At 39.5% G+C, this 13,575-nt stretch overlaps 1 protein-coding gene across 1 annotated transcript in view; it reads right to left on the bottom strand.

Moving 5' to 3' along the window:
• LOC110078709 (vesicle-associated membrane protein 2) overlaps window positions 1–13,575 on the bottom strand; it is a 44,440-nt gene that overhangs the window by 5,914 nt on the left and 24,951 nt on the right. Inside the window, exons 2-3 of the mRNA XM_078389229.1 lie at window positions 6,231–6,354; window positions 3,541–3,699 (exon numbers count right to left, since the gene is read on the bottom strand). Coding sequence (XP_078245355.1) covers window positions 3,541–3,699; window positions 6,231–6,354 — 283 coding nt within the window. The remainder of the gene's footprint in view (window positions 1–3,540; window positions 3,700–6,230; window positions 6,355–13,575) is intronic.

The raw sequence follows: 13,575 nt of genomic DNA, 5'->3' as shown, positions 1-13,575 counted from the left end.
GAGAAAGAAACTGTGTGTCATTATATCTAGAAAATCTCAACTTAACTATATTTGCCATAACTGATATTTCAAAACTATATCAAAGCAAGCACCAATGCAATGTGATTGCTTTCATATTTTGCTTTAATTTCTCCTCAGTATAAATCCTTCCTCTTGATGCCCAAACTTTTGTTTCACCATTTGGATTTTATTGTAGTAAGGAATGAGATTAATAGCAGAGCCTTGAAAAAGTTATATTTTGGATTACACCATTCAGAATTTTCAGACAGCATAGTCAATGACCATGTTGACTGATGGATTCTGTGAGCTGTAATCCAAGAAAATACTTTTGATAGTCAATGCTTCCTAATTAATCCATGGGTGTAAATCTGCAATGTATATTTACTAAGTGTGAGACTTAGAGCTTAATAGGATATATATCTGAATAAGCTGTTCAGCTCATGAAAATACTTCTAAACAAATACATGCACAACTAGTTCTTTGCAAAGCAAATTATTATTTTCTTATGAGTGATTGAAACCTCCTTCTAGAAATTTGAGATTCACAAGGAACAAAAGCCCTATAAGCTTAATGTCAATAAAAACAACAATAATAAACAGAAGTTTCTAATAATTTATTCTAATAATTTATCTTCCTCTTCCTCTTTTCATTTCATTTTTCTGAACTTTCCCCTTACGTAATGCCTAGATAATGTAATTGTGTGGAAGAGGAAAATGTAACTTAATTTTTCTGGAACCCCACTGAGATTCATAATATCAAAATATGGAAAAGTTCCTTTTCCAATCTACCATTCCTATAATCCTCTAGCCCAAATACAGTCCTGTGGCTTCATTGCTTTCTAAATACTTTCTAAGATTTCAGCTAAATATTCCCAGAAGACATATTTACCCATGTATCATTGAAACCGTGTGAAACTGTAGACAGTTTCAGTAAGTGTATTAGAGAAGCACAGATGTGCTATATCACTTTCAAAAAATAAAAGAAAATGGAAACGAAAGTGGGCAGATTTTCAATTGGACCTTTAAGAGAAAAGGAAACAAAATCCCCTTTGTTTCCCTCTCCTGTTTCCTCCTACTTCTGGGAGGAAGTTTTCCATTTGTCTTTTTTTTTTAAAGTGATGCAGGACATCTTCACTAATAAATGCATTTGCTTTCAGATATCTAAAAGAAGCACTGAAGAAAAAGAGAGGAGTAGTGAGTAAATGAATCACATTCGGCAAGTAGGTAAAGGTAAAGGTTCCCCCTGACATTTAGTCCACTCGTGTCCAACTCTAGGGCACGGTGCTCATCCTCGTCTCCAAGCTGTAGAGCCAGTGTTTGTCTGAAGACAGTTTCCGTGGTCACGTGGCCAGCACGACTAGACACAGAATACTGTTACCTTCCCACCGAGATGGTACCTATTTATCTACTTGCATTTTTACATGTTTTCGAACTGATAGGTTGGCAGGTAAATCATAGTAAACTAATGGCTGGTGAGGGAAAATGATTCTGTTACTTAAAAACCCAAACCAGCTCCCAATTTAATTCAACAGTGTAGTCGCACCTAGATTCACTTACAACAAACAGATTATTAGTCAAAGAAACAAATTAAAATGAAAAAGAAACCAGAAATTTGATTAGACTATTGAAATAGAGCAAGACAAAATATTAGAAAATGAAGATGCAAAGACCTTGAAATTAAGCTCAGGCTGTACTTAATGAAACGACCAAATTTTCTTATAGGTCTTTTGGCTACTGACAGCAACATCTGGGAAAAGAATGATGAAGAACTACATGAGATAACTGAATGTGTAATGCCTCTGATCTCATACAATCTCTTTCTGCAAGAGGGCTGATGAGATTCTGACCTCAGATTACAAACCCAGCTCCCTTCTCCATCATGTCATAAGAGCATAAGAACATAAGAAGAGCCCTGCTGGATCAGGTCAAGGGCCCATCTAGTCCAGCTTCCTGGCCCCATCAGATGCCTTTGGAAGCACACAAGACAACTAGATACCTGTGTCCTGATACCACTCCCCAGCATCTGGCATTTTGAGGTACATTCCTTTAAGCCTGAAGATTATACATCCCCATCATGGCTTGTAACCTGTGATTGACTTTTTCTCCCGGAATCTGTCCAATCCCCTTTTAAAGGCATCTAGACCAGATGCCATAATCACATCCTGTGGAAAGGAGTTCCACAGATTAACAACACGCTAGGTAAATAAATATTTCACTTCAGAGCTTTCCCTGTATGGTCACGTACTGCCTTAAATTCTCATATTTTGATTTCCATATCTCCAGATTGGTCTGAATCACTTTGGATCATTCAGTTTAGCTCCAGAACTGCTGAGGCAATCTGCTTTGACCCAGACTTATAATTCAGTCTGAATCAGGCAGATTCAATGTAGAATTCAGAATGGGGCTTCAATCAGTTGCATAGCTCTAGATATTACAATGAACTATAGGTGGTTTGCTAGACATTTTGGAATTGCTTCAGGGGAGATGTATTGACACTGTTGTTTACCTCTGAACCAACTATTACTTTGCATTCAATCCCAATTTTTTTATATTTCTTTATATTTACAGTGGTGCCTCGCAAGATGAAAGTAATTTGTTCTGCGAGTAGCGCCGTCTTGTGAAATTTTCATCTTGTGAAAAGCAGTTTCCCATAGGAATGCATTGCAATGCATTCCTATGGGAAACTTCGCAAGACGAATGAATTATTTTCATCTTGCAAGGCATCGGTCTTGCAAAAAAAAAATAGTCTGTGAAGCACGGCCATAGAAGAAGCTGCTTTGCAAGTCACCAACATGATCGCAAAATGCTTTGTCTTGCAGGTTTTTTGTCCGGCGAGGCGTTTGTCTTGCAAGCACCACTGTCTATATTTTAGATGTTTTATTTGTGGTTGGTCTTTTCACCGTAATAAAGTTTTATCTATCTATCTAGGTGCATATTTGGACAAAAAGAACTTTGTGTGCCGCAAAGGGCTTTTGCACTGTCCCTTCCCACTTTTCCTGTGTCCCTGAGGCATCCTCTGAGTGTCCTCCAACAGGAACCTGCGTTGGAAAGAGAGCTCAGGAAAGCTTCATTGCATGAAAGAACTTCCATTCATGCAACTAAGATTTATATGGGGTCCCTTCCAGCTCCACAGTTCTACAGTGAGGATGAGGATGGCAATGGCATCATCTTTGTCATTATATAGTAGATGATACTATAATGTGATCAGACCGAGACCTAGTACAACTTACTGGATTTGAATTCCTGCCTGACATTTGTATTTTCAAGTGGAGACATAGGGAAGCAGAATTTAACATGATATGCTGGGAATCTCTCCTACATTGTGAAACTTCAGAGATTAACCTGTTGTTTTCTAAGGTTAAGCTATTTAAAACTACCCTGCCTCCATTTTTGGTTTATGGTAGAATGCGATTCATCAAGCCCATCTTCAGCATGTATCTTCACATTTTCATTAGAACTGAGTATATTTGCACCATTCCCTTGGAATAAGACCAAATTTTAGTACACCGTTTACAACTATAGGCGTTTTCAGTTAGTATACCTTACAGTTTTTCCACCAGTATTTCCTCTTCAGTTTAGCCGCACTGGTTTCAAACTGTGAGGCACCAGCTTGCAAAGCATCTGCTCGGTTATCAAGCTCTGAAAGTTTCTGATCTCTTTCGAGTACTTTATCCACATTGACTCGCATTATGTCCACTACCTGAAAAGGGCACACAAAGTAATTAGTGAACCTGTTGGAAAATGCAAAACTACTTACTCATCAGCACTGGGGAAGAGGGATGGAGAAATAAAGAATACAGAAAGGATAATCTAAATATAGAATAAAATTTAGCTTACTCACAGAATAAAAGGCACGGTGTGTGTGTGTGTGTGTGTGTGTGTGTGTGTGTGTGTGTGTGTGTGTGTGTGTGTGCGCGCGCGCGCGCGCGCGCGTGTGTGTGAAAGAGAGAGAGAGAGAGAGTATGTGAGTGTACTGTACAGTTCTTATTGATATATACTGAACTTACACTGAAGTTAAGTTTTGGTACCAGAAACTCCACATGTATAGCTTCCTTGTTCAGGCATTTTTCCCTTCCATGTAAATAATGAATGTATGTTGTGGGGAGGCAGGGCAGGGAACCACAACTGCACTCTCACTTCCTCCTGACATTTGCTTATATGTACAATCTCCACATGCAGCTCAAAGTGTGGCCAAAGTTTGTGTGGATGCATAAATGTCTGCTGATGTGACTGGAGAGATCAATGGTGTCCGAGGGGAGGAAGGGGGTGGACCCTGGAAGGTTACTTTTTTGAACTGCAACTCTCGGAATACAACAGCAACTGGACTGTAGGTTCAGAGCTTTTGAACTATATATAATTCCCAGAATTCCTCTGCTAGCTATGCTGGCTTGGGGAATGTTCTTACTGAAGTATACTGTGGTTGAATCTGAAGCTGTCGGATTTGATTCAGCAAGCCGTCTTTCCTTCCTCACAGCCCAGCTGAAAGCCAAACATTAGACAGTACCAATAATTATAATTGTGGTGCCAGAGAAGAGCTTTGCCGATACTCTGGACTGACAGAAAGATGAACAAGTGGGTCCTAGATCGAATCAAGTCTGAACTATCTCTGGAGGCAAAAATGATGAAACTGAGGATGTCCTACTTTGGGCACATCATGAGAGGACAGGATTCTCTGGAAAAGACAATAATGCTGGGAAAGGTGGAATTCAGCATCAAAAGAACAAAACTAAATATGAGACAGAGTGACTCCCTAGAGGAAGACACAGGCTTGAGTTTACAAGAGCTGAGCATGGCAGCTGAGGGAAGAACAATTTGGAGAGCTTTCATTCATAGGGGTTGCCATAAGTTGGAGGTAACTTGATAGCACATAAAAAAATACAACAACATAATTTCCCCATATGAAAAACAAGTAACTCTAGCAAAGTGTTTGGTGTTCTTATTTCTGTAGTTATAGACCTATTCTGTGATAATAAAAAAAGATCAATCTAATGCTAATACATATTAGACACAGGAAGCTTTCTTATACAAAATCAGATAACAGGTTCCTCTTGTTTTGGAATTGTCAGTACTGAATGCCAGCAGTACTCCAAGGTTTCAGGCTGGAGTTTCTCCCATAGCCCTACTCAGAGATGCTGGAAATTTGAACCTGGGACCTTGTGTACACAACATGAAGTGTTCCACTACTTGGTTACATCTGAGTGCTCTGCCACTGAATGAGACAAACTCATATCTCTGCACCAAAAGGTAACAAATGGTGGTAGATCAGAATTCTAGGAGGTGGAGATAGTATTTTGTGAAAACCTGAGATGTGTTTCCTGATCTTCTTTCTTTTATGAACTGAATTTACAATAAATATAAATAAAGGATTGCATGGAATGTTTGCAGACAAATACAAATATTTGATAAAAATGAACATTCAAGGAACACAAATTACTTCTAGACCCCACCCTCCCATTCCCATATCCATATCCCCCATTTTTGTTCTTAGTTGCTATTCTGTCTCAAGCACTTGTCATGCTGCCTCTGATGTTTGGCACTGTAGTTTCAAACAGACTTTAAAATGCTATTCTAGAAAAATGAAGGATTGTATAAATAATATGATGGTGTTCAACACAGGCCACATAGCCAATCATGTCTGATCACATTAAGACATTACCAAGGACCAAAGATTACTCATACCAGTGGTGCATGAGTTTGTGTGGGTGTGTGAGCAATTGTGGGCAAATGAACATGTTTCTCTGTTGGAAATATTTATATATGTGTACAGAGACAAGAGTGAGAAGAGGGAAGGTAGATGGGTTTCTTGAATCAGGGTGTTTAATGCCATCTACAGGATATTTTTAGTTTGACATCACATCATAATATTTTCCAATAATCTCCTTAGAATATTTTTTTTCCAAATAGAAAATGCACTGCCGTGTTGTTTTTAGTTTTTGCACCAGATCCAGGTGCAAATTCCAATGGAAATGCTTCTGTGCATGAATAGCACATTTTCCGAATACCACAGCCAGCATTTTGTAGGAAACCAAGCATAAAGATAGAGGTGCTGCTATTGATCAGCAATTAAGTGATTCGTGTCACTAAGAACCATGAAGTTTGCCACATGGACTGGTGGCTGTTCAGCACAGGTTAATGGCAAATTTAAAAGACTGATAATTCACTTCAGTGATTATTTAAGCCACAATAATAAAATCCATAAAAGGAAGGCAAGATGCCTCATCTTATGCTCACCTCATTCACTTGAGCTTGTGTCTGCTGCAGTCTCCGGTTGCTGGTCACGTTGGTTTGGGGAGGAGCCCCTCCTGTTCCTGGACTGGATGCACCCCCGGCACCTTGAGAAAGAGTTGGTGCTGACCTAAATTAGAAATCCGGCAAATATTAGACTCCTGTCAGAAATTCCATCAGTTTTTGCTATGGACCCATTCACTGTGCACAGCTTTGAAACCACCTCATTTAACAGTGTTACACATGTCTGTTAAATTCTTTCTACATTTTCTTCTTGATCTTCTTTACTAGTCAGGTTGGGAAGCTGGGAACAAGAGAAGCCAAGTAAGAGCAAGGGTGGTTCATTGAATAGCTCGTTGGGGTAAGATTAGCACGGTTGAGGTTTCTCTGCCCACTCAGTCATGAAATCCAGTGGTAAATGTTGGGCTGGTCACTTTCCTCCATCAGAGAGTTGCTGTGAGGAAAAAGTGTAAAGGTGGAGAATTTATTTGTATGCCAAGGGCATGACCAGATAGAGAAACGGCTAGTATTTAAGACCATTTGTGGCATGGTTCAGTGGAAGCTGTTTTCTGGTGATCACATGATGCACAGGAGACTATGTACTAGTCTGATCCTGTTTTGTGTCCTAATAGGAGCTTTTTGGTCCAGCAGCAGGGTTACTCTTTTTGGGACGGGACTGGAATGATTCCTGTATGGATGTATGGGCCATTTTAAAGGAGATTGTTTCTGGTAAAGCAATCTTTTGCCAGAAATGAACATTCTCACTGTCTGATTGCAACTTTCCTTATTTTATTTCTAGCCCATAGGTCTCCCAAAAAAGGCCTTAAGGTGACTGTGTAGCTCACTGGAGGAAAGTTAATATTTATTTGGTGATGGCTGATCCATTAGGTTAAAAGGGCACTACCCATTCAAACTCAGCCTGCCTCCAGCCAGTCCACTCTTACTTGCCTCCTTACCAGAGATGGAGGATAAGCCCCCAACCCTGGTCCCTTTCTTTGATTTGTATGTGTGAATTTTTTTGCCCGCCTATACGTGTAGGAATTTGAATACCCTCTTTTACTCTTGACTATGTCCATCATTCCTGACTCTACCCACCTTCCATCCCAGCAACCACGATGAGCATGTGCTGCCACTGATCTGATGATAAGGAAGAACTCTTCCTGAGACTCTGGGGCTCAGTGTTAAACTAATCTTGTGTAAGCAAGGTAACATGACATGTTCATAAATCTGCCATCGTTCAGAAAGCAGGCTATAGAAATATCACACCTCAGGGTATGGCCTTTAAAACATCAGGGTTTTTTTTCATTATTTGTATCCTAATTTCATACCTAGTCTAGAAAATAATACAAAATAAATGTGTTCCCTACACATAAGGAGTTGCTCTAGATCGATATAAGGATGAATAAGCTTTGCTAGAAGTGAGCTTCCCTATCATTACTTCTTCTGCAATAGCAAATGTACTTGAGGGATGTTGTCCCAGTTATGAGAAGCAGCACAAAGATTATAACTTCAGTCAAAGTGCATTGTATTTTCTTGATCACTCCTCCGAGTCCCCTTTAGTGCAACAGGTTTCTGTAGCAGGCCTGTGGTACCTCAATGCTGGCTTTTATGAGTGGAGGTTCCTTAGCATCTGTGCTGGTGCAGAAGAGGTTCACTGGGGATAAGTGGTAACTTCTTTTTTAAAAAAAATTGCATTTTCCCTACTTTTCTATCCGTTGCAACCAGAGTGATTTATTACAATATGTTCCATTCATTTAATCTTGTCTTATACTCTCTAACATAGTATTAATCTAATCTATTCTACTTAAATTGATGTAGATTTCATCCAGATATAAAGAGGTTCCCATTTATTATTATCCAGTCTGTCATTTAGTGTATCTGTCAAAATATCCATTTCTGCTAGTTCCAAAATCTTCTCAATAAATTCCTTCTTTGTCAGTATCTTTGTAGTCTTCCACTTACTGGCATATACAATTCTAACTGCCATTATCAGTTGTAAGGTCAAGTAGATCTTGGTTTTTTTTTCTGAGTGTAGTTGGTAATGTATTCAATAAGAAGATTTCTGGTGTCAAAGCAATTTTAACCCCTAAAATTTTCTCTATCATTTCATGGATCATTTCCCAAAAATCCTTGGTCCTATTGCATGTAGTGGTAACTTCTTTAAATGAACTATTGGGAAAGGAAAGGCAGGAGACTCAGATTTACTAGTCCATGCTTAGCCTAAATTATAACAATTGCTGCTCAGATTACATATTTGTGATGAGTGGGCTAAATTTGTATTGACATAAATTTCTCTTTACCTATGAACAACAATCCCATGTATTCGAGAATTTGGCACACTGATTTTTCAGAAAGGAAGTAATTGGTTTTCTCTGCTTTCCCAGAGGCTAGAAAATACCACTGGTAGCGTCTTTGCATGGCATATTTCTGACAAGAGATGACTGGGGACTTACTGGTGTGGGAGAGGGAGTATACCATCATAACTGTTTCTTTGGAGATATTAAGCATGTAGGACTCAAGCAGACTTTTAAAGTGGGCAGCTGATAGTTTTGTAGCAGGTTTGCCCAGCTGCATCCCCATTTCAAACAATTCTAGCTAAAATTTCCAGCTATCAGAGTTTCTCCATCTCTGTGTTCATGCAGCATTTATTTACTCTTTGTCCCCTGCCACACAAGTGGCACAAATAGTTTCAGACCGCTCCGCAGGTAGAGGGAAACAGTCATTAGATCTCATTGAGAAAGCATTGGCTAATCATCTTTGACCATTAGCAAGCCATTAGCTTAAGCTAACATTGCCAACTCTGTCTTAAAATACCAGGCACTTCTATTGTACCAAAGTGTATCCATTGTTGCTTGCATGAAAAGGGACAGAAAAAAAATACCCTTAGCATTTTCCCCATTTAAATTGGTATATTCATGAAGTGAGAGAAATATTAATATTCTATTACAACTTGTTTTTCAAAACATATATGTTCTAACATCTAGTTAATTGCATTCAGGAGAAGCAATATGTTTGACACCCACACTTAAAGGAAACTCCCTGAAATCTGGGAAATGGGTAATTAACAACAAGGTATTATAAAATAAACATGCTTGGGCGCTGCATTCTACGAGTGTACCTGACATTTAAAAAACTTTGTTTCATGTGCATTTTAAAGTGAGATGCTCTCCCATTTCCAGACCAACTGATAAATAGCAACAAATTTATTGTTTGGATTTCATCATCAAGAGGGAGGGGCCAATCTAACCTGCAGAGGGAGGACATTCCACAGTTTGAGAGTAGCCATAGAGAAGGCTCATGTTCCCACCAAATGTGCCTGTAAAGGCAGTGAGACTGAGAGAAGGGCCTCCCTGAAGATTTTAGGAACTGATAAGGCTGATGTGGGGAGATATGGTCCCTCAGATAACCTGGACCCATATTTTACAAACTTTCTAGGTCATAACCAGCACTTTGAATTGGCCCCAGAAATGGACTGACAGCCAGTGAAGCATTTGTAACCTGGGAGTTATATGCTAGGTCAGCAGTCTAGCTGCAGTGTTTTGGACCCATTGAAATTTCCAAGGGCAGTTCTACATAGAGTATATTACATTAATCCAAGGGGGAAGTATCTAAGACATATGTCACCTTAGCCAAATTAGACATCACTAAATATGGGCACAGATGGAGTACCAGCTTTAATAGTGCAAATGCACTCCTGGCTCCCACTGAAACTGTGCATCCAGGGTCAGAAATGAGCCCACCTAAACTGCAAACCTGAGTTTTTAGGGGGAAATGTTGTAAGCCGCCCAAAGACCTTTGGGTAGTGTGGGCGGCATATAAACTAACTAACTAACTAACTAACTAACTAACTAACTAACTAACTAACTAACTAACTAACTAACTAACTAACTAACTAACTAACTAAATAAATAAATAAATAAATAAATAAATAAATAAATAAATAAATAAATAACCCCATCCAGCACTAGTTTAGTCTCTGCTCCCAGATTTGTCTTTTGACTGACCACCTCTATCTTGTCTGGATTAAGTTTCACTCTTTTTGCCCTCATCCAGCCCATTGCTGATGCCAGAACCTGATTTAGAGCAGTAATCAGATGGGAATGAAAGACAGATTTGGGTGTCACTTGTATACTGAACTCCAAAACTCAACAATCTTTCCCAACAGTTTCATGTATATGTTAAATAGTATGGGCAACAAGGGACATGGTGGCGCTGTGGGCTAAACCGCAGAAGCCTGTGCTGCAGGGTCAGAAGATCAGAAGTCGTAAGATCGAATCCACGCGATGGAGTGAGCGACCGTTGCTTGTCCCAGCTCCCGCCAACCTAGCGGTTCGAAAGCATGCAAATGCGAGTAGATAAATAGGTACCATCTCGGTGGGAAGGTAAACAGCGTTCCATGTCTAAATCACACTGGCCATGTGACCACGGAAAGATTGTCTTCGGACAAACGCTGGCTCTATGGCTTGAAGAGCGGGATGAACGCTGCCCCCTAGAGTCGGACACGACTGGACAAAAATTGTCAAGGGGAACCTTTACCCTTACTTTTACCTTATGGGCAACAAAACAGAACCCTTAGGGACACTACTGTATTGGCTAATGGCAAGGATGTTGAAGAAGTTCCCCAGTACCACGTCTGAGCTTGCCTGTCCAGGAAAGACCAAAATACTGCCTTTGAGCCTCATTCCAGAGAGATGGCTCAGAGGGATACCATTTGAAAGTTGGTACAAAGTTCAACAGAACCAACCGGGGCATACTTCCTGTACAGTTTTCAGTGTAGCTCATCTGCCAAGATAAAACAAAGCTATTCTTGCCCCATAACCGGCCTGGATTGAAATGGATTCAGATAATCTGTCTCATCCAGGAACCCATGGAGCTGAAATGTTCAGGTACCTTGCTGAAAAAAGGAGCATCAGAGACTAAGTGATTATTTTTAGTATAACGCTATTACCCAAGGCTTATTACTTAGGAATTACTGTGTGGCTGAAACTGACACAGACCACAAATGGATAAAACCATATATTTCTATAGAATAAGTTGATGCTCTGTGGCAGAAAAAGCAGTTACCCACTGGGCATCATATAGAGATCTTTCATAGCACTAATTTCTGAAATTTTCCTGGCTAGGCTAGGTGCCCAGGGGAAGAAGCCTGCAACCACAGGTGTTTTTTTTAAAAATACACCAAAGTCCACTTAGCAAATCTGTGATGATGAGGATCTCACTCTCTATCTTCTCCCCCTCTCTTTCCTAATATTATTTAACCTGTACATTGAATGCACTTCTGTTGAGGACATAACATGAGCTCTTCATGCAGAGCATGTTGTAGGAACACCACACATTGTTTTTTTTAAAATTTCCAGGTATCTAAGAAGCTATAGCAACATGGCCACATGGAATGTGAAACATCGACCTAAGCAACAATTTGTTCATGTAGGAGTTCAGGCAGTTGCAAGGCATTCCTGCCCTTATGTTGTGGCATGAAAAGTGCTTTGCTTTGCCACAATCTTCTCTTTTGATTCAGTTATTCAAGGTTACTGCAAATCTTGCAGTAAACATTAGCAAATCATTGCTAAGAATATTTTTTTATAAAATAAATCTGGATACCAATAAAAGGAAATTAATATGTTTCTCTTTTGATTGGGGCAAATTTTGTCCCATGAACTTATATTATTTAAGAAAAAACAAACAAACAAACAAACAACCCTCTGGAAACCTGTGACAGATCTAATCTGTCTTGATGACTGAACATAGGCCAAAAGTCTTCTTCTCGCCCACTGGCCTTACAGTTCCTAATGATTTCACACTCCTACACGCCTGTGACTCACTGCCTTCTTTGAGCAGTCCTTCATCAATTCTTCCTGCAAAGGGGCATAAAGCTTTCTCTGGGACTGGCAAGGAAATCCCTGTGCAGATAAACTGGTTGTGTGGGCAGACAAGCCCACACAAATCCTTTTCTACCGGGCTGATACCTTTCACACAAAGGCAGGCCAAATAATGTGTTATCTCTAAATCACTCCTATGTACCATAACAAAAACATTGTGTTATTAATTTACAAAATCTTCAAAAATTATTTGTGTTTCAGAGCTGTAAGATCATCTCTACTATCTTCTTCAGCCCTCATACACAAAACTCTTGACAACTGGCATCTTCTCAAAGGCTGCTTCTCAGCAAAATTTCCACTCTCTCTTCTCTCCCTTCATCACAAAAGGCTGCATTTATCAAGGTTTACATCTGAACTTCTGTTTAAAAAGCCACTTTTGAAAAAGAAAACTGCCTTTCTTTAGGAAATATTTCAAATATTTTGCATATTTAAAATATAAATTATGATTTATCTATATAAATAAAATATAAATAAATAAATAAATATATAATAAATCCACTTCTCTTCTGCAGCTGTTTTGTTGATCTGAGCTATCCAGGAGGCTCTCAACAGGTATGAGCTTCAAATGGGAGCACCCTAGTGCTGAATTCTGTCTTTCCCAGTTTAAAGGAACCATAATTTCATGAGGGAATAAAACGTGAGGACACTCACAGAAAAAGTGAGACAAGAGGAATGTTGTGTAGATGTCTGGAAAGGGAAGAGTGGTGCAGAACTTGAAATGCCATAGTAGAGCCCTGAGTTTTGCAAAAGGGCAGTATGTTTTTATTTAATGAGCTTTGGTACTTTTGCTCCCTTCTCTTCCTGCCTCAGGTAGTCAAATATATTTGAAAAGTCTTCCTATTATTCATTTAGGTTTTGAGCAGCTATGGGGTTTCTGCCTACTGTTCCACTACAAGCAGCATAGTAGGTCTTGAGATAGCCCTGAGCAGCAATGGCAGCTGAAGATCGCTCTTCTTGCTTTCTTTTGCTGACAAAGGGAGTGAGCTGAAAGTAATCCCAAGCTACCAACAATGTCTTACAACACATTATGTATGAGAAGTCTTTGCAGCAGCTGCTTCTCCCACACCTTGTCTTCATTTTGTCTTTGGAAAACATCAACTGCCACCACCAAAGAAGTCTTGAATTCGGTATACAAAATATTTTCTGATACAGGCTGAGGAGAAAATGTTAAGAAGTGAAGAGAGCCATGTCCTGATCTGGGAACATTCTCTCACCTGCCTGCACTTTCAACAATTCATTAAAACAAATGGAATACTTATGGCAATATACATTTCAGTGTTTGAATGTTCCAGGCTTAGACTCACTACTGTGGAAAGAAACATTGAAAGCCTGCCTTCCTTGTACGGAGTTCCAGTGTAGAGAGGGTCACCCGTACTATCTTCAGAGAGAAAGAGAGAGAGAAAATACACCTTAACTGTGGTAAGTAACTGTATCTTTAAAGTAATGTGTAGTTTGACTATAAACTGGGGAAA

The sequence above is a fragment of the Pogona vitticeps genome, chromosome 3, assembly GCF_051106095.1.
Source record: "Pogona vitticeps strain Pit_001003342236 chromosome 3, PviZW2.1, whole genome shotgun sequence".
NCBI lineage: Eukaryota > Metazoa > Chordata > Lepidosauria > Squamata > Agamidae > Pogona > Pogona vitticeps.
The sequence above is the reverse complement of the archived record's forward strand: the minus strand, read 5'-3'. Positions and strand labels throughout refer to the sequence as shown.